Here is a 22,193-nt window from a genome sequence, read left to right as displayed (position 1 = left end):
TAAGACTGAGATGGAGCATCGAGCCACATCAGCCATTATCTGACAGCATCACCTAGGAAAAAACATATTAGAGATTACAGCGTATGTGTGGAAAGCAAGTTCCAGTGCTAACTACTTCAGACGCAGAAAATCTCTCTTTACAATACTTTATGTAGTACATAACCTACTTATATACAGTTAGAAGCTTCTAACGGGCATGTCAAAACATAAATAAGAAGCTATTCAATATCACTAGGTAACTAACATATTACACAAAAATTTTAAAAATCAATGTATTACATAGATACATTTTTCTATACAAAGATACAAATCCTATTTTACACAGTGCTCCCACTGGTTTAAATAAATGCAACTGGCTTCTTAGCCAGAAAAAACTAAATACATAGACAGGAAACCCTTTCTAAAGGATTAACACAAGCATTTCTATCAATTGTTGATTCAATCACCTGGCAAAAACATGTATAAAACAGTTATTAAATATAAACCAAAAGGACAGATAAAGGGAAAAGATAAAATTAATCAAGATGAATTTCAGGAGGAGACAATCAATGCAGCATTGAGAAAAAACAAGGAATTATTTCATTAGCATTCAACCCAAAACTTTTCATATGCTATACAAGCACAATGACTTATCAATACCAATGTCACTTTACCAACTTCATGTAGAATTAGAATTAAGAGTACACAGAAATCCAAGCAAAATGCTATTAGAAACATGCATTACTCAAAGTTTTAAATACTCTATGATATATATATACTGAATACTACAATGGAAACGTTTGAAAGCATTTTCTTCAAAAAACAGAAATGTGCCAAAATAAATGCTTTCTAATATTTAAGTATTCCATACTAACATGTGCAGCCCCAATTAGTTTTGCAAGATTGGGAACAGCATTAAATTACCTACCTTTGATGGTTTAAGTCTCGGAAGCCCAGTTCTATAAATCTTGAAGGGCCTTTCTCCACAGAAGTTAAATAATGTCAACAGTTTAGTAACAGTTTTGATAGGGAATAATTTAACAAAGCACAATATTTGAGCTAAAAACATGCAAATTTACAAAAGATAAATTTTCTTGAAGCTGCAAGATCTTAACTTATCTAGTATTGTAAGAAAGTACTAGCTCCTATGGAGAAAATGTCTAAATTGTACAATTAAAAAGAAATAGTCCCCCACCCTTTTAGAAGCAAAGCTAGGCCAAAATTGAATTAAGAATCCATGTTAAGTGCTAAAAAAAAAAAAAAAAATCAGATGGAGTAGTTGTGAAAAAAAATGTTTTTAATTAAATTGCAAAAATATTATGAATACTTGCAACAAAAGCTTGTTACAATACAAATTTCAAGATATTACAGCTTCAAGAAGAAATGTAGAAACCTTTGGTGGTTTCTTGTTTCTGCTTTAACAAAAATGTACAGAATTCAAAAAGGAGAAAAGAGAACAAAAAAACGAACAACAACAACAAAAAAACCCCAACACCCCTGACTTACCACTGTTAGCTGCTAACATGTCAATCATTCGACCAGGTGTGCAAACAATAATTTCAGCACCTCTTTTCAGCTCAGCAATCTAATAAGAAAAGATGAAATTTTATAGTGTATTTATCACTAATGCTTCTTTACAAACTTGAAAATACTGACTAAGGTCCTTGCAGAGCTCCATAACATAAGACAGCCAGGTCTGATTAGAAGACACCAAAGCCTCCTGCTTAATTCTTTGGAATGCTGGAGCACTAATAAAGGAATAGGAAGCAGCAGAAAGACCACATGATGCTGTAACTTTGAATGAAAACCACAGGTTTTTACCAATTTTAATTTGACACAACTCCTCAAAACCAAGAAAGGAATATGAGAGAGCAGTAAATAAAGAAATTTGATAGATCAATGTTTTTCAAATTGAGATTTGTTTCCATTAGTGAATCACAAAATCAGTAAGTCACAACCTGCATTTTAAAAATGAAATAGAATGGAAAACACTAGACTTTGTTAGACATTATAAAACTTTGTTTGACTTCTATATAAATATGCATGCATGTACCACCTTATTTTGTAACTGTATTTACTACAGACTATGGCCAAAAAAACTGACACAGATAAACTTAGAAAACTAAGTTCAAGCGTTTAAAATAGCATTGGGATAACAAAAGCAAATATTCCCAAGATGTGTCTAAAATCTGAGAAGTCCTGGTGGTTTGGGGGTTAAATATGTTCAGAAAACGCCACTTAATTTATCCCATTTTTTTCTAGCATCACAATATACATTAGCTTATTAACAACTAAGAAGTCTTGCAGAAAAGAAAATTTTAACTTTGCATAGTCCAACATTTCCAAAACTTATTTGACCACAGAACCCAGTATTTTTCCTTCTTCTAGTTAAAGCAAAATATCTGATGACTAGCATTCTTTAGAAGACACATGGAGAAATGCCAATCTAAAGAGAGTGAATGAAGGTATGTTTAAATAATTCTCACTAAAATCATTTAAGAATGCAGATGAAACTCTGATATTAATACATCCCACTCAAAACCACCTTTTAAAGATGTCATTTAGATTAGAGAAAATAAATGTTGGTCCAGGAATCATAAGACCTAGATTCTAGGACAAAGTCTTACTAAGCTAAAGACTTTGGTCAACTTAACCTTTCTGAACATCTGTAAAATGGAAAAAATAATCTGCTTCCTTGAGCGGGGAAAGACAAGCACGGGAAAGCTAAGATATGAAAATGACTCAAAAATTCTAAAATATAACTTTAACATAATTCATTCTTACTATTATTTTCACACCTCATTTTAAAGATTTTAGAAGCAATCAATACAGAAAACACTAAAGCAAAAAATCACTTTTACATTATTAAGTCATTCAATTTTTAAAAAGACTGGAAAAACTGAATGTTCCTTTTATAACTACCTGCTCACTGATTCCTGTTCCTCCATAAACACAGACCACTCTAAGGCCCAAGGTCTTCGAAAACTTCTTACATTCTTTAGTAATTTGTAAAGCCAGTTCTCGAGTTGGAGTCATGATGACAGCTGAAAAGATAAATGTCAAAAGCCTAACCACCAAAATTCTTGAGAGGCTAAGCTTTATAGTGTTAAATTTAACCTCTGCAATCAAGTTCAGATCTTAGTCTAAATTTTGTTTTGTTTTATGCACCTTTGAAAATCCTATTTCGAAAGTTTTGTAATAGCAGAGATTGTGGTGAAGGATAATTTTAAGAAGGTTTTAAGAACATGCTATAGGAAGATAAATGAGAGTTAAATACCTTACTCAACCATCAGGAAAATACTTGGTTGAAAAGAATGCAAATCATTCTCAACTGCAAATCACAGAGCAAAGATAATCAAGTGACTCACTGTGCTGAAGAGCCTTGCCGTGGCTTCCGGAAACAACCTTGGTCTGAGGGGCACAGACAGAGGAGAAATATACTGTGCCCTCTGTTGCCAAGAGAGGAGTTGAACAACTTTCCAAAACCCTACTCAAATTTGGAGAACAGATCTCTGCCAAATGAATCAAGAAAACTGAATCTAAAGACCTAATCCTGAATGAAATGTTGGCACTACAGCCTTTTAAGGCCGAAAAAAGAAAGAAAAGAAAAATACACTTCCCTACAATCTTCTATGTTGAGTTGATAGATCCACTGATACGGGCTAAGAACAAACCTCAACATAAATAAACAGATAGATGCACGAGGAGTCTACCTGCCGAGTCAGAGTTTAAAAACTGAGCTGTGCCAGGAGAGGCTGTTTTTGTACTTCTGAGATGTCACTCCAGAGCTCTGAAGATTCTCACTCCACCTGCTGGTAAGGGGAAATCAGCCCCAAAGTGCCAAATTTATAAAGGAAATGTACATAAAGACATCTTTATTGTTATAATTAACATTACAAAGCATCAGGTCTTTCTGATTAACGGACAACGAAGTTGTTAACTGAAAAAATAGTTTAATGAAAGGAATTGTACCTATTGGCCCCTCTCCTTCTTCTAATGACCTCTGATCCATGATGTGTCTAAACATAGGCAACAGAAAGGCAATGGTCTTTCCACTTCCTGTCTTGGCAATACCAATCAAATCTCGTCCAGACATTATAGCAGGAATCGCCTGGGTTTGGATTGGCGTAGGCTTTTCATAACCATGCCTTAAAAAGCAAACCAAAGGAAGACAAGGTAAGAACTGTGATCTCTGGGTCCCTCAAACTGTAAATAAAAGTTTTCCAAAATGTATATCCATACAATGAAAAGGAATGAAGTACTGAGACATTCTACATCATGGATGATGTAGAAATATTTGAAAATACTATGCTAATTGAAAGAAGCCAGTCACAAAAGACTATATTAGTATGATCTTATTTATATGAAATGTCCAGAATAGAAAAATCTATAAAAATAGTAGATAAGAGGTTGCCTAATGTGGAGGAGAAAAGAGAAAACTGACTACTAATGGATCCAGGCCTCTTTCGGGGATAATGAAAATATTCTAAAATTAGATTACGGTAATGACTGCACAACTCCATAAATATACTAAAAATCATCAAATTGTACAATTAAAGGGTAAATTTTATGGTATGTAAATTATATCTCAATAAAGCTGTTTAAGAAAAAATAATCAAGTTTTCCCATTAGAGTAAAAATGTAAGCAGAGGAATTATTTGTGTAAACGGCTATTTTTAGTAGCAAGATATTGAAAAATGTGGACAACTACTGAACACTTACTTTTTGAGAGAATTTAAGATCTTCATAGAAATCCCACACTGAACCCAAGATTTAATTGGTTTGGGGCAACCTTTTCCCTTGACAATAATGCCCTCCATTTCCAACCGAAATACATTCACTTCTACAAAACAAAATCCAGATTAAAAACTCTTAAATATTGTTCTAATAGTGCCTTCTACTTTTCAGTGAGGCATGGTAAGATTAAAAATTTTCAATTCTTTTCTAGTGCTCCTGAAGATAATTCCATAGAAAAGCTACGTGACAAAGCACTGAACAGCTCAGAGAGACAACTGAAGCGATTACTGTTGCAACCAATTAGGAACAAAAGAAACACTCCAATTTCTACAATTTGGCTTTTATTTTGACTTAAATTGTACCAGCAATAAAAGAACAATGATTGACAAGTAATACAACCACTTGTTCTTTAAGCAAGGGTTGCCCAGATTATCCTTATTCTATCAATATCACACAGATTCACATTGGTTCCTAACTCTCAAATATCAGAAAAGGTTAACAATATTTTATTTGCTAACTTCACATGAGGAGTATTTTCGATGCTAAAAATCTCAACTACATGAGCCAAACTAATTTTTCCTCATTTTTTTTTAATGTTTCCAAAAACACACTAATTCCTCACTGCTCCAAATCTTTGCGGATGTTGTCCTACCCTCTAGAATGACTTCTCGCCTTCTAGTTCCCTCTCATTTCTCCAGGTAAGCCAGGCAAATTCCTCCTACTCATGCATCAACTCACAGGCCTATCAACATTCCTCCCAGGCAAGGTGAAGTGTACTCCCTCTGTTCCCACAATAACCAATAAATGAATAAAAAAATTCTACCCTCTTGAGACATTTTTGCCAGTTCTGGAACTTCAACATAAAAGTTTTTTCTGAATTGTTCATATTCAATTTTTCCATGATCCACTGGTTCTAGAAGCTTTCTCTGCTTTGTCTGATAACCTGTAAGGGCAGTCTGAAGATCAACTTCTTCCTCCTCTGACGAATACTATAATTAAAAAAGAAAAATTAAGAGCTAAATCCATTACTACTTTCTCCTATGGGAAGAAATATTCCTAGTTTTAAAGATCCTCCTCTCCTAGAAAATATTCTTTGGCTTTTACTTTATTTTCTGAATTTTCCAACTTAGTTTATTTTTTCTTTGCCCTTATAGAAAGCTATAATAACAATATAAAGCTAAAATAAAAAAATAATTTTAACACAGCTTTAATAAAGTTTTCCTATAGTTTTCTCTATATAAATCTTTACAATGAGTGCTAATAGGAAAAAAAAGTTTAATTTATTCTGTCACTTCATTTCTTCTCTCCCTATCCTATGTCTGGGATGAGCTGATGAGGGACAAGCGGGAATCAAAAAGTGGGCATACACTTGTGCAGCAACACGGATGAACCTAGAGAATATCATACTATGTGAATTTAGTCAGACAGAGAAAGACAAATATTATATGAGATCACTTATACGTGGAATCTAAAAAATAATACAAATGAATTTATTTGCAAAACAGAAACAGACGCAGAAAACAAACTTAGGGCTATCAAAGGGGAAAGGGGAAGGGGAGGGATAAATTAGGAGTATGGGATTAACAGACACAAACTGCTATACATAAAATAAACAACAAGGATTCACTGTATAGCACAGGGAACTATATGCAATATCATGTAACAACCGAAAATGGAAAAGAATCTAAAAAAAAAAAAATATATATATATATATATATACACACACGTGTGTATATATGTATATGTTTGTGTGTATGTGTATATATATGTATATATACCTATAGACAGATATATATATCTGAATCACTTTGCTGTATACCTGAAACTAACATTGTATTATAAATCAACTATACTTCAATTAAAAAAAAAAAGTGGGCATACAGCAAGAGGTCAAAGATGTTAGAATGTTCTACCAATTTGAATATGCGGCTACAATACTGTTGAGAATAGCAAGAATTTCTCCTAAGAGTAACTGAAAAGCACACTTCCATCAATGCTTTCTTATAAATACTTCTAGGACAGTATCGCAAACAAAGTCAAAAATGAATGAAGGGGGCTTCCCTGGTGGCGCAGTGGTTGAGAGCCCATCTGCCAATGCAGGGGACACGGGTTCGAGCTCTGGTCCGGGAGGATCACACATGCTGCGGAGCAACTAAGCCCATGTGCCACAACTACTGAGCCTGTGCTCTAGAGCCTGCGTGCCACAACTCCTGAGGCCTGGGCGCCTAGAGCCCATGCTCTGCAGCAAGAGAAGCCACTGTAATGAGAGGCCCATGCACCGCAGCAGGGAGTAGCCCCCTCACCACAACCAGAGAAGGCCCGCACACAGCAACGAAGACCCAACGCAGCCATAAATAAATAAATAAATAAAAATTAATGAATAATTACCTCCATGGCATCCTGGTCATTCTCCATTAGCTCACCTTTCTTCTTATCAGAATCTACGACTGCTTTTTTGGTTGTGACAACAGTGACAACTTTTGTGACTGTTGGCCCAGACTTCTAAAAAAAGAATATAAAACGTAAAGTTGAAACACAAATTATACACCAAATGAAACACAATGATAACTGTCACAATTTATAATTTGAATTAACTTAGTTGTTAGTGACAACCTAATGAAAAAACAAAAAGTGGTCTGCTTTCTCCTTACTGACTTGCTTGGATTTAAAAATGTAGGTACTTCCCTGGTGATCCAGTGGTTAAGAATCTGCCTTCCAATGCAGGGGATGTGGGTTTGATCCCTGGTCGGGGAACTAAGATCCCACATGCCGCAACTACTGAGCCCGCACGCCACAACTAAAGAAGCCCACACGCCACAACGAAGATCCTGCATGCCGCAACTAAGACCCGATGCAACCAAATAAATATTTTTTAAATTTTTTTTTAAATGTAATACAATTGCATTATATTTTGTAACACATTAATAATATAGGTAATGCAGTATATAATATATAATTTTATATAATATTATGTAATATAATTTATTTTAAAAATACTACTAAATGGTACTTTTCACTCATTCAACAAGCCAAATACTATTCTGGGACCTTAGGATAAATCAATAAACAAGACAGGTACGGTAAAGATCACTGCTCTTGGGACAGTTTTAGAAGAAGGAATAAACACAACAAAAAATTAATTTATATACTTTTTCAAAAGGTAATAAATGCTATTAAGAAAAAGAAAAACTAGAGTAAAGAGGATCAGGAGCATAAAAGATGGGAGTGCTGGAGAAGGACCTATTCAGGGCTTACTGAAGAGGACCTACTGAAGAGGACCTACTGAGAAGGCAACAAGTAAGAAAAAATACTAAACAAAGATGATGGCAGTTAACAGTGACTTCTAAAAGCACATTTGCAGTTAAAATTCACGAGTATCTCTGCTATTGAGAAAAGCATTGACACTTCTGAGATGGGGAAGGAAACAAAATCATTAACTTTATAAAGCCATGCTCGTCAGCAGTAGGTCAATGCACCAATGAATTCAAGTTACCCAATTAGGAATGTAAATCTTTAAAAATAGGAGAAAATTCCATACCTTTTCATTTCCCCCACCACCTTTCACACTTCTCATATTAAACTTTTTTACTTCCTCTTTCACTTCTTCCATGTAAGCATCTAATGGATCTAACTCCTCACCCTCTATTTCATTTCCTTCCTTTTCAGCCTCTGCAGGATCATCTTCATCATCTAAAATATCAGAATACACTTTCTTTGAATTTGTGTTTCAAAAGGAAATTCTTCACAATGATACCACACACCCCCCAATTAAAGCCTTTTCTCTTACTACCCAAACACCTTCCTTACCAATTAACACAGGCACAACGCAGTTCAAATACTCACACTGGCAAGGTTTTAAATCTAGCAGGTATTAGTTTTGAATAATACTAATAAAAGAAATAAATTATAAATTATTAAACTGAAAAGAGGAAGAAAGACTAATATGTCTAAAAAATGGATCTCCAGTATTGTTTTACAACTACACTAGCAGAAGCAGAAATAAAAACTCTGTCTGCTAAAATGGTATGTTTATTTCTTGCAATTATCTTTCTTTAAATGACACAAAGAAAAAATAATAGCACATTCTTAATTAAAGACAATCTAATGTTTTTTACATAACTAAGATATCATCACCACTTAAAGGTATAATCCATTCATCTATTTAGTTCAACTTTCACAGAAAATGAAAAATTCACAGGAATTTTCACAGAAAATGGAGCAAAATTCCCTTTTCCTATAATATCTCACACTCTTCCACTTTACTAAAATGTTAAACATCAATATCAGATGTGGAGGGGAAATGTTTCTCTTATAATTTATGAAAAAATCAGAGGGACTTGAAAACATGCCCTTAACTTACCCTCATTACTAACATTGGAAGTAAAAAATTAAAGAGCTATTTACTGACTATGCCCATAAGCACCTAACTCTCCACTCTAAGGTAAGATCAGTGATCCTTACCAAACACTACTATACAATTTTAAAATTTAATGTAAACATTAAAGGGGCGTTTAAAAATCTCAAAATGAAACTAGTGATTCTACTTCTAGGTATATACCCAAAAGAACTGAAAGTTGGGACTCAATCAGATACTTGCACACCAATTCTCACAGAAGCATTATTCACAATACCCAAAAGACGGAAACTTATATATGCAGCAACAGATGAATAGGTAAACAAAATGCAGTATATATGTACCATGTAATACTATCCAGCCTTAAAAAAGGAAATTCTGAGACATGCTACAACATGGATGAAACTTGAAGACACTTTGCTAAGTGAAATAAGCCAGACACAAAAAGACAAATATTGTATGATTCCACTTATATGTGGTACCTAAAATAGGCAATTCACAGAATCAGAAAGTGGATTTGAAGTTACCAGAAATGGGGGGGAGGGGGACAGGATGGAGAATTATTGTTGAATGAGATACAGAGTTTTTGTTTAGTTCTGGAAATGGACAGTGGTGAAGGTTGCACAAATGTGCTTAATTGTCACTGAATTGTACACTTAAAAATGGTTAAAATAGTAAACATTATGTTTTTCCACAATAAAAATGGCCTATTACTCATAATTCTAGAATAGTCTACATGAATTGTTATATAGTCTATTAGTCTAACAAATCAATATACCGTCATCATCTTCTAAACTCCACTTTTTCCCTTGTTTCATCTCTTCAATTTCCTTTTTCAGTTCCCCTATGTTTTCCATGGCCTTTTTACGTTGTTCTTCCCGCCATTTCTCTACCCTTTCTTTTCGCTTTCTCATTTCTTCTTCTAGCTTATTCTGGTCAAAGTTCTTAGGGGAAAAAAAAGAGAAATAGAGAGAGGGAAATAAGGATCAACAATTTTACTCCAAGTGACATTCCAGATAACTTCTCCAAAGTATAAAAAAAGGAAAAATAGATGTACACAAAACTCCTGAAAATAGATGTACACAAAACTCCTAAATTTAGACCAGATTTAGATCATACATCTTTTAAATATATTCAGGAATAAACTAGCAAAATGAAATCACAATAAAAAGCATCTTCAACTAAGAAAGCAGACACACTTCAAACACCATAAATTAATCTCATTTTAGTTACAAGCAATATGCACACATGAATTCAATTTCTCCCTCTAAGTGGAAACTAAATGAACTAGCAAGCAAAGTTCCCTAGTTATTAGTTATTCTCAACTTTAAATCCTCCAAACTCCTCCAAGACTGCCTCCATGAAAACCAATTTTCTATTACAAATTACTGAGTAAATGAAAGCTATTTATCAACATGATTAAGAAGTTTTGATCTTTTAGCCTTTAGGTCTAGGTTTCCTAGGAACAGCCATTCTAAACCCTGTATCAAGATTATTAATAATACTCTTAAAAGGAGAGAGCAAATCATTTGCACAGTCATAATCAGGGACTTAAAGATTAAGCATTATAGAAATCAAAATTTTAGACACGCTATCTTACAGGTAGTTATGGAAATACACATGTATAAAAGTGAAAGAAAATATTAATAAATGATAATGATGATGGCATTTTGGGCACCTAGGATTACAGAGAATTATTTCTGACTTTCCAAGTATTTTATAATATAGTTATATTATGTTTGTATTAACATAATAAGTTTATTTCTTAAACAAACAAAAAGCTTTGATCCTGAATTTATATCCTTTATAATTCCATCCTCTCTGAAGATGAGCCCCAGAAAGCTTATGTGTTTTTCTCAAGATCACCCACTCATTCAAGACTAGTAGAAACTAGATCAGAAACCAGACTCCCAGACTTCTTGTGTTATACCTTTTCTTAGATACACTGCTCAGAAAGCAGGTCCCTTAAAAAAAAAAACACTAAACAAATAGAACTCAAAAAAAAAAAAGAGGGCTTCCCTGGTGGCACAGTGGTTGAGAGTCCGCCTGCCAATGCGGGGGACATGGGTTCGTGCCCCGGTCTGGGAAGATCCCACATGCCATGGAGTGGCTGGGCCTGTGAGCCATGGCCGCTGAGCCTGTGCATCTGGAGCCTGTGCTCCTCAATGGGAGAGGCCACAACAGTGAGAGGCCCGCGTACCACAAAAAAAAAAAAAAGAAAAAAGAAAAAAAAGTGAAGCTATAATATATTCTAAAATGGGCAAAAGATATGACTAGGCATTCTAAGAAAAGTGCAAATAGTAAATAAACTTAAAATACCTTATTTAATTATTAGTTTACATTATGTTCATAGCACTTAAAAATATTTACTCATATTTAAAGATACGCAACTCAAAATAACAAGAAACCAACTACACTGGCAAAAATTAAATTTTGAAATATCCATGTTAGCAAGAATGTGAAGAAACAGACATTTTCATGTCTAAAATCGTAAAACTTATACAACTTTTTTGGAGAGTAATTTGATACTATTCATCAAAATGTTAAATGTATACAGCCAGCCCTCTGTGTCTGTGAGTCCACATCCTCAGAATTCAACAAACTGTGGATCAAAAGTATTCAGGAAAAAAAATTCCAGAAAGTTCCAAATATCAAAACTTGAATTTGCCCCATGCTGGCAACTGTTCACATAGCATTTACATTATGTTTACAACTATTCACACAGCATTTACGCCATATTAGGTATCATAAGTAATCTAGAGATGACAATGTATGCGGGGAGGATATGTGTAAGTTATACTACATCATTTTATATAAGGGACTTGAACATCTGAAGATTTTGGTATCTGCAGGGGTCCTATAACCAATGCCCCTAGGATACTAAGGGAAAGCTATATATATATATACCCACTGACAAAGTCATTTATTTTACTGATACCAATTTACCCTATACTATATTCACAAAACACATGTGTACAAGGATTAATATATCATTGTTTGTAACTACAGACTGGAGACAGCCTAAATATCCATCTACTTTTTTTCAACAAAACACTATGCAGGCATTACAAACAACAAGCTCTACCTCTGTATGCAGCTACAGAAAGATATCCAATATTTAACAAATGAAAACAGAAAGGCATTCTACTTCTTAAGTTAGATAGTTCGTATACTGCTATTTATTACTCTTAAGACCTTACATATTGAAAAAATAATTCATAATTTAAAAGTGACAAAAAGCAAGGCACAGAATAGTGCATATAGTATGATCACATTTTGCACATAAAATTAGATAATTTGTATAGATATGCAACTTTTTTCTGAAAAATTTTCTCATGGGACAACTATTATTTTACCTGTTTATTTTACAAATCTATTATCATCTACTTAAAAATAAAACACACAGCATTAAAAAACAAGAATTTGTCACTACAGGAACAAATTTGATATTATACGATTACTTATGTTAGTAAACATACACCGGCATCCTTTTCTTTTTCATCCTCTTTGTCATCTTTGTCTTTTTTCTTCTCTTTAGAACTTTCCCCACTATCTGTTTTCTCTTTGGACCTAGACCTACCAAAAAAGAGAGAGACAGAGAGGGACATCATCTATTTGTTTTTGGAAACATTAATTTTAGAATACTTAGACTTGTATTTTACTTTTTATGTAAGAAATAAACTTCCAAGAGTCAACTGAATTTTTATATACCATTAATAAACACTTTGGAAATAAAATGAAGAATTATTCCCATGAAACTAACTGCAAATATTATTAGATACCTGGAAATTGACCAAAGGAAAACTGGACACAGCATATAAAAATAATTACAAAATTTAAATAACAAAATTAAAATTTAACAAATGGAGAAATACACGAAGACATTAATAGTCTACAAGACAACTGATATATGTAATAATATTTAAAATCCCAACAGGCGGGGCTTCCCTGGTGGCGCAGTGGTTGAGAGTCCGCCTGCTGACGCAGCGGACACGGGTTCGTGCCCCGATCCAGGAAGATCCCACATGCCGCGCAGCAGCTGGGCCCGTGAGCCATGGCCGCTGAGCCTGCGTGTGCGGAGCCTGTGCTCCGCAACAGGAGAGGCCACAGCAGTGAGAGGCCTGCATACCGCAAAAAAAAAAAAAATCCCAATAGGCTTGCATTTTGACCCTACTTAGGGCATCTAATAATGAATAAAATCCCTTAATTGTAATGTAATCAAATTAGTTGACCTTTTTCCCTCCTTTATGATTGGTGCTTTTTAAAGCATCTTAGAAATTTTTCCAACTTTGATGAAGATACTCTAGAGGTAAAGAAGATATTCTCTAGTACAAACTCCTAAAAAGTTTATAGTTTTGCCATCTAATTTGGTTTTTAATCTGTTTGGAAATGCTTTTTGTGCACAGAATGAGGTAGCCGGTCCTATTTTATTAAGGAGAGCAAATGTCCCTAACACCATTTATTGGAAAATCTTTTTCCTACTATTTACAATGTCACCACTGTCATTTATCAAATGACCTTATATGCGTGGATCTGATTCTGAGTTCTTTATATGGTTCCAGTGATCTACTTGTCTATCCTTACAATAAAGCAACACTCTTAATTTCTATAACTTTATGACAACTCTTGATACCTGGTAGTGCAAGCCCTCATAACTTGTTCTTCAAAAGTGTTTATGCCCTTTGCATTCCTAATTTTATAATCAGCTTATCAAATACTTTTCTATTCATGTCTGCTAAGAACTTTTAAACATCAATGTATGTTGAAGTTAATAAGATGCTTTTCCTGAATCTACTTAGATAACCAAGACTTTTCTCCTTGAATCTTATTAATGTAGAGGATCATACTGATTGATTTTCCAATGTTAAACCAACCTTCCATTCCTGGAATAAATCCAACCAGTTTATGATTGTATTATCTTTTTTATATATTGTTAAAAGCAGCATGCTAATCCTTTATGTTTAGACTGAGTATAGCCTATAATCTTTTTTCACACTGCCCCTGTCAGGTTTTCCTCAATCATCTTATTAATTTTCTTCATTTTATGAATGTTTCTTCTTTCTTAAGTCTTTGTTCCTCAAAAGTATCATTACAGAGTAAAAAGACAAACCAGAGTAATATATCTGCCCCTCACATAAATGACAAAAAACAACTATCCAGAATATTTAAAAACAAACCCCCCTATAAATCAAGTTTTAACGACAGAAACAACCCAATAGGAAAATAAGCAAAACATTTAAACATGTACTTTAGAAAAAAGGAAATCTGAATGACCAAGAAACATATGAAAAAGTGTTCAACTTCATTAGTAATCAAGGAAATGCAAATTAAAACCATAATGATATTGCTATTACATGTCTAACAAATAAACAAAAATCAAAAGGACTGACAATACCTAATACTGGCAAGGGTATGGAGGGATACAATTCTCATATACTGCTGGAAGTATAATTAGTACAAACTCCTTGGAAAGCATTTCGGATTACTTAGTTAAAATGAAGCTATGTTTATTCTATGACCATGTAACTTCACTCCTATATATATATACCTAAGGGAAACTCATACACATGTATACTAGGATATATATACAAAAATGTTCATAATAGCCCCAAAGTTAAAACAACCCAAACATCCACCTCAGTAGAATGGATAAATAAATAGTGGTATATTTATACCACAGAATAGTGTTCAGCAATAAGAATAAACTACTGTTATGAGCAACACAGATAACTCTCGATGTTGAGCAAAAACGCAAAAGAAGACAAGACTCATTCATGTAAAGTTAAAAAACATATAAATCTAGACTATTCTTTTTCCAGTTATACACACAGGTGGTAAAACTATAAGGAAACAATTACGACACAAATTACTAGCACAAAAGTCAGGAGTGGTTTTTTTTGTGTGTGTACACGGGCCTCTCACTGCTGTGGCCTCTCCCGTTGTGGAGCACAGGCTCCGGATGCGCAGGCTCAGCGGCCATGGCTCACGGGCCCAGCCACTCCGCGGCATGTGGGATCTTCCCGGACCAGGGCACAAACCCATGTCCCCTGCATTGGCAGGCGGACTCTCAACCACTGTGCCATCAGGGAAGTCCCCAGGAGTGTTTTTATATAAGGAAGGAGGGAGCTGGGTTAGGGAAGGGACATGGAGGGCTTCCGGGGGTACAGAAAATGTTCTATTTCTTGACTTCGGTGGCAGTTACATGGATCTTGCTTTATAATTATTTAATAAGCTGCATGTTTATATTTCACTCATTTCTCTGAATTTATATTTTAAAATTTAAAATAATCCCAATGGGCATTATTACACTGACCTTGACAAAATAAAAGTAAAATTTATAAAGTAAAATAAATGACATGGAAAAAATCCTCATTAACTAATATGGAGAAAACAGAGCAAACAGAACAAATCCATACATCCCGTGACACCACTTTAGAAACAATAATGGCAAAGAACAAACCACTAACAAGAGAAACAAAAAGAGTAAATGTATTATGTCTAATAGACATAAATAATATCTCAAAATTGAATGGTACTGACATCTTAAGGAAACAGGTACATTTAACTTACAAAAGCAAAGTTCACCCATTATGAATAGCAAATCAGCAATACACACCATGAGTAAAAAAGTTATTTGTCAATCAACATTGGAAATGCCAAGAAAATAATTTCAAAGGAAAAAACATAGTTCCCACAAAGATGTATATAAAATGCATTTCTGACCACTAATAGCAGATATTAAATAAAAGAACAATGCATTATGAGTGTTAAAACTAATAGAATCTAGCATTTTCTAAAAGCATTACAAGCTTTATAACCTATTGAAATAATTCAGCTAACAGCTCACAGCAGCAGCCAAATTCAGTATTTATAAAGATTTTTTTAAAAAACTGTAGGGAAGAGAGACAGTTCCCAACCTACCTATTCTCAGCTTTCTTGCTTTTATTGCCAGGACTGGAGGATCGGGATCTCCGGCCCCGGCTTCTACTCCTCGAACGTCTCCTGTCTCGACTTCGAGATCTTCTTCGCTCTCGACTTCGATCTCTCTCTCTACTTCTGGAACGCCTGAAAGGGGACACTTCATTTATTCTATGACCAAGTGGAACGTCTACTTCAGGCCATGGTTCTGCCTCATGCTGAAAGAAGCTTCTTAATTATTACCATTATTAAAGACAGATTTCAATTAACTATCACATCATCTAAACAGGGAACAAGTAAAGCCAGTCCTTACAAGTGGTCAATGAAATAAATGATACTAATTTCAAAGCGATGTTTGTTGAAAAACAGGAAATATGTAACAAGAGCTATTTGAAATTTATGACCTATAGCAGAAAATCTAAATTTCAAAGACAGCTGAAACCTAAGTATAAGGATGGGCAGAATGGGGCTGTGGAAAGATCACAGATATGAAAATTAGGAGACAAGAATTTCTACCCTGGTACTATTAATTAGTAACATACATAGGGCAGATCAACTCTCTGGGTCTCAGTTTCCTCATCTGTAAAATATGGAGACTTCCCCAAATAATCTCAAAATCCTTCTTGCTCTAAAATCTTGTGATTCTTTCACACCAAAAAGTCAAAGACCAAATCTTTAACGACCAATTTCACTTAACAAGTACTTGACTGAATTGTATGAAACTGTTCCTGGTACCACATAATATAAAATTGAATGAGTTAGTGTTATCCACATTGTTACGAGTGAATATTTTCCCTAAGTACCAGATGACACTTTTGCAATCTCTCCTTCCAATGTCTGAAAAAGATAAAGTCAAAGTTCTTTCTGTGATCAGTTCACAGCACCTGTATAACCTTGTCTTCTTTCCCATTTTAATGAGAAATCTTTTTTTGGTGTGGGGAAGATTACTTTTATTTAGAGACTGTTTTCTACCTCTACAAGTTATGGCTGCTTGGGCGGTACCATGGAATATTTAATCAAGTTTAAAAAAATTAGGATGTTCTTTGGTTAAATCTAAAAAAGTTCTTTAAAATAGTTTCAAACAGAGTATGGAGATGGCTCTGCCCTGTTTCCTTCTCCTGTCAGCTCTAGCAGTTGCTCTGAAGACAGGGGTCAGCTTTCTTGGGACAGGATTAGACTAGAACCCCCCTGATGGCATATTACATTAGCTTTTACTTCACTGTTGAAAATGACAGTGGAAAGGGGAAAAAAAATACTGTTTGAAAGTTCTTGTTCTAGGCAAATCACTTCTGTACCTCATCAAACAAGCTGGGGTAAAAGTAGAGGGCCTGCAAAGGGGCCACTAAATTCTAGTCCAAAATTTTTGAAGAAGCCTGATTTAGCTGAGAAGGTCCAATTTATCAAGAGTCCTGTGGAGATTAATGTCTTACCTCAGACGCTTCCTGTCTCTTGACCGAGATCTTCTTTTATCCCTGCTACGAGACCTCTCTCTCCTTCTATCTCTATCCCTGCTTCTAGACCTTCTGTCATCTCCACGTTTACTTCTTTTGTCTGAGGGTGAGCGACTTCTAGATCGACTTCCAGAGCGTCCCCGTGATGCTGATCGCTTCCGATAGTGGCTAGATTATTAAGTTAAAGATTAAGCTTAGCAAACACAGTTTCTATTACATTTTATTTATTTTATTATTTTCTAAAAAAAATCTCAGCAGATAAATTAAACATTGAAAGGACTTCTTATACGTAAACTTTTTTAAAAGTAGGGGGAAAGAATGAACTCTTCTGCTACAGCATACTGTCCTGAAAAAGAAGGAAGGACAGTAAGCCAAAGAGACCAAGTTCCTGCCTTTGGGCCTCAAGCAGCTTGCATTCTGGTAAAGGAAGAGAGGACAGGCAAGTAAAGAAATAAGTATACAATATGTATTTGGTGGTACGGAGAAAAACCGATGAAAGTAAAGGAAAAAGAGAGACAGTGGGAGGTAGGAAGTTTGCTCCTTTACACCAGGTGATTAGAGAAGGCCTCACTAATAAAGTGCCATTCAGAGGTTTGAAGGAAGTAAAGGAAGGAACCATGGAGATATGTGAGGGAGAAACTTTCCAGGCAAAAGGCACAGTAAGTGCAAAGACCCTGAAGAGGAACCTTGATTGGTGTGTTTACGGAACAGCAAGGAACCAGATGTGGTTGGAGTTGAATGAGTGAGAGAAAGTGTCATGAGATGAGGTCAGAGGTACAGCATGGTAGCCAAATGTGGAGAGCTTTAAAGTCTTATAAGGACTTTCTCTTTTACTTTGAGAAAAGATGAGAAACTATTGGAAGATTTTAAGCAGAGGCGTGACATAACCCCCCTACTATTTTTAAAGCATTACTCTGGCTGCTGAGGGGAGAACAAACCAAAGAAAGGCAAGGACAGAAGCAGGGAAAACAGGTAGAATGCTACAGCAATCGTCCAAGTAAGGGACAGCGTTGACTTGGATCAGAATGTCTCGTGTAGAATTGTTGAGAAGTGTCAAACTCTAGATATTTTAATGACTAATTAAATGTCAAGTGCAACAGCAAATCTAGTACACAAGCCAGGCAAGGCAGAGAAGTGGGGGAGAAGGCCGAAGAGATAGAAAGGACCTTCTTGGGAAGGGCCCTGAAGGCTGTGCTGAAGAGTCTCACTTCATCTTGGAAGCAGTAAGAACCAACAGACATGAAAGCAAAGAAATGACATAATCTTATGTTAATTTCAGAAGTGTCACTCTGGCTGCAGTGTGGAATCAACTGGGAGCGCAAGATCAGAGGAAGGTAACGAGGCAGGTGTAGCAGTCTGAGTAATAAATGATTAGGGCCTGAATTAAGTCAGGGAGAGCAGGAATGGTGACTGGGTGCAGTATCTAATTAGATGTAGGCAGCAAGAGAGAAGAACCAGTCAAATAAATATCACTTCCAGGTTTCCGGTCTGGGTGGCCAGATGAACAGCAATGCTTTCACAGAGATTTAAAAGACCTTTACACGAATTTTCTGTAGTTATGGAAATACTCTTTATCCAGGTGATGGTTACACGGTTCATATATGAGCTAAATTTCACCAGCTCTACCCTTAAGCGTTGACCATTTCCCTGAATATTAATTATACCTCAGTAAACTACTATTACCTTACTTACTTATTATTTATATCCTAGATATAAATGATCTTTCAGTCACAGCTAAACATTAAGCAAATACGCACATTTAAGATAAAAATCTCAAGGTCCCAAACCAGGTAACAATCTGAAATGTTGAAGAGATATCAGAGTTCTAATAAAACCTCCCAGTTCTCAGTTTAAAAAGGATAAAAAACACATAACAAAGAAAATTTAAATCTATGTGCGAAATAAATGCCCATGCAACAAGCATTTACTGTAGTCCAAAACAAACCTAGTCACGTAGTATTGAAGGCGATGTAAAAATGTTTGGCCACACGCTCCTTTCAATTAAGAAAATACCACACGCGCACAAAAAACTAAAGTAGAGAGCGACAGGGGCCAAAGAAATGTTGCAAACGCGAAGTGGTGAGAAATTCAACTAAGGTCGCTATTGACTAAGGCGATACGGGTAAGCTCCGCGGAAATGGCGGGATGTAGTTGACGTCCCGGAGGTGTGTTCCCGCTCCAAGGGCTCGAACCGGCCGATGGCCGTGTAAGGGAACCCTGTGCCCGCCGCCGACCCAAGCACACCCACTGCCTCAGCCGAGGTCTCCCAGCCCCTCTAGTAGCCGCGGGCAGCGCTGGCCGCACGTGCGGTCGCACCGGGCCAGGCCCGGCCCCGCGGCCACCTCGATCCCGCCTGAGGAAGGGACTCGCCCGCTCGCCCGCCCAGCGCGCCGCCTCACCGTGACTCCCGGCCCATGCCGCAGGCCGCGGGAAAGCGGCGCCCTTCGGGATCACGCGCAGGAGAACCGGACAAAGTAGGAGGCCGCACAACCCTCAGCACGCCGGGCGAGGAACAGCACTAACAAGCTGCAGCAGCCACAGCGGTAGCCACCATCCGAACGCGGCCAACGAAAACAGGACGTGCTGGCGCCAGCGGCAGGAGGAAGGAAAAAGCGGGCCGGAAGCGGCTATCGTTCCACAGCGTCCCCTCTCGTCTGGAGGCCGCACAGTGCCGGCTGCGCCTAAAGAGGTTGCCTCGGCCGGGTTTTCCCTGCACAGCCGCGGAAGCCCCCGCGCCTTGGTGCGGTAGAGGGTGGTGCCTCGGCCGCCATGCAAGCCCTGGGAGGGTCTTTCCTACAGAGGGCACTGAAACGCCATAAGCAACCCCGAGCTGCCCCAGGAAGTGTACTGACATCTAAGCGATGCTACAAACATCTCCATTCACTCTCATCATTTCTACGTGCATTCATTTAAACATATTGTTACGTGTCAGGCATGTTCTACCTTCCAACGAGCTTTCAATCGCGTGGCAGACATAGGCATTAACAAAAACACAAGCAGATGTAATATAACAGAAAAGAGATTCTACCATAGGAAAGGGGTTCAGAAAAAGTTCCCTAAGGAAGTGACCTTTGAGGTATGATTTGAAGACTGAATAGGAGTTAACTTGGTGAAGAGGACGAAGAGCTAAAAATACGTTACACAAGATTATGGTTCTCAACACTGCCTACGCTTGGGAGCTTAAAAATACATATACGGATGCGTGTGTTCCATTCTGATACTCTAATGTGATTGGTCTGGAGTGCTTCCAGTGCACTGGGAATTTTAAAGCTTCCCAGGTGATTCTGAAGTACAGTCCGGTCAAGGCGAAGAACGACTCGCCTAGTGGAACTTACGCTGCAATGTTGTTTTAGCAGAAAGCTGTAAAGGCGTTGGGGACAGGCTCTCACTTACTTTACGTGCTTCTGTACTATTTTATGTTCTTACACATACAGATGATAGAAAAGTTCCATATTTTGACTGTGGCAGTCCTTGCATGGATGTTTGTCAAGATTCATTGAACTGTACGCTTTATTTTTATTTTATTGTTTTTTTTTTTGGCCGTGCCCCACAGCCTGCGGGATCTTAGTTCCCCAACCCGGGGGCCCTGCAGCGGAAGCGTGGAGTCCTAACCACTGGACGGCCAGTGAGTTCCCTGAACTGTATGCTTTAAATTGGTGTGTTTTATTGTATGTAAATCTTACCTCGATAAATTTGAATTTTTAAAAAATGAAACCAACGAGTTTAAGACTCTAAGACTGGCTTCTGCTCTTCCTCTGTGATTTATTGCCCACCTGTGGCTGCAGGGCAGACCATGCCGAGTAAGGAAGGCCTGAGCCAATATATGACAGAATGGACACCAATGAGGGTCAGGTATGAGAGCCATTGTAAATTGCTTGTATGAGGGCTGAAGGTAAGGAGTGTGGAGACACTGACAAGTGGTCAGATTCTGGATGTATTCCACAGGCAGCTTTCCAAACACTAATTGATAAAATGGATGTGAACTGCAAGGGTAAGGGAGGAATAAAGATGACTCCCAGGTTTTGATCCGAGCTACTCTGGATTGTGGTGAATTTGTGGAGATGAAAAAGGCCTGGGTGCAGCAGATTTGGTGGGAAAAGGAGAGAAAATCAGTGTTTCTGCCTACCAGATATCCAGAAGGAGATAATGGCTGAAAGGAAATATATGAGTCTGGAGTTCAAAGGAGAAATAGAGATTGGAGAGATAAGGGTCATAAGCACTTTATAGAATGTATAATACAGATCTTCCTCAACTTAGGATGGGATTACATCCTGATAAACCCATCTTAAGTTTAAAATACTGCAAGCGGAAAATGCATTTTAATACGCCTAACCTACCCATCATAACTTAGCCTAAAAAAAATAAAAAATAAAATAAAAAATAACTTAGCCTAGCCTACCTTAAACGTGTCAGAACACACACATTAGCCTGCAGTTGGGCAGAATCATCTAACACAAAGCCTATTTTATAATAAAATGTTGAATATCTCATGTAATTTATTGAATATTATACTGAAAGTGAAAAGCAGAACAGTTTTAAGTGGATCATCATGGACTGGGATCTGCAGCTCTCTGCCACTGCCCAGCGTCACTATAGAGTATCATACTGCAGATGGCTAGCCCAGGAAGAGATCAAAATTCGAAATTCAAAGCGCGGTTTCTAACGAATGTGTCACTTTGACACCAACATAAAGTCAAAAACTTGTAAGTCAAACCACCCTAACTTAGGGACTTTCTGTATACGGTATTTGAAGC

At 36.6% G+C, this 22,193-nt stretch overlaps 1 protein-coding gene across 4 annotated transcripts in view; it reads right to left on the bottom strand.

The window, feature by feature from the left end:
- DDX46 (DEAD-box helicase 46) overlaps positions 1-19,998 on the bottom strand; it is a 66,557-nt gene extending 46,559 nt beyond the window's left edge. For all 4 annotated transcript variants that reach the window (XR_014296606.1, XR_014296607.1, XM_082652608.1 and 1 more), the window contains exons 1-12: positions 19,839-19,998; positions 17,419-17,607; positions 15,992-16,135; positions 12,550-12,646; positions 9,849-10,014; positions 8,255-8,406; positions 7,105-7,218; positions 5,540-5,705; positions 4,702-4,822; positions 3,952-4,127; positions 2,902-3,023; positions 1,486-1,564 (exon numbers count right to left, since the gene is read on the bottom strand). Coding sequence is in view for 2 of the 4 variants with exons in the window: in XM_082652608.1 (XP_082508734.1) it covers positions 1,486-1,564; positions 2,902-3,023; positions 3,952-4,127; positions 4,702-4,822; positions 5,540-5,705; positions 7,105-7,218; positions 8,255-8,406; positions 9,849-10,014; positions 12,550-12,646; positions 15,992-16,135; positions 17,419-17,607; positions 19,839-19,855 (1,543 nt within the window). In the remaining 2 variants the exon portion in view is untranslated. The remainder of the gene's footprint in view (positions 1-1,485; positions 1,565-2,901; positions 3,024-3,951; positions 4,128-4,701; positions 4,823-5,539; positions 5,706-7,104; positions 7,219-8,254; positions 8,407-9,848; positions 10,015-12,549; positions 12,647-15,991; positions 16,136-17,418; positions 17,608-19,838) is intronic.
- Between the last annotated feature and the right edge of the window lie 2,195 nt (positions 19,999-22,193).

The sequence above is a fragment of the Grampus griseus genome (genome assembly GCF_964374135.1).
Source record: "Grampus griseus genome assembly, chromosome: 3".
Classification (NCBI taxonomy): domain Eukaryota; kingdom Metazoa; phylum Chordata; class Mammalia; order Artiodactyla; family Delphinidae; genus Grampus; species Grampus griseus.
The sequence above is the reverse complement of the archived record's forward strand: the minus strand, read 5'-3'. Positions and strand labels throughout refer to the sequence as shown.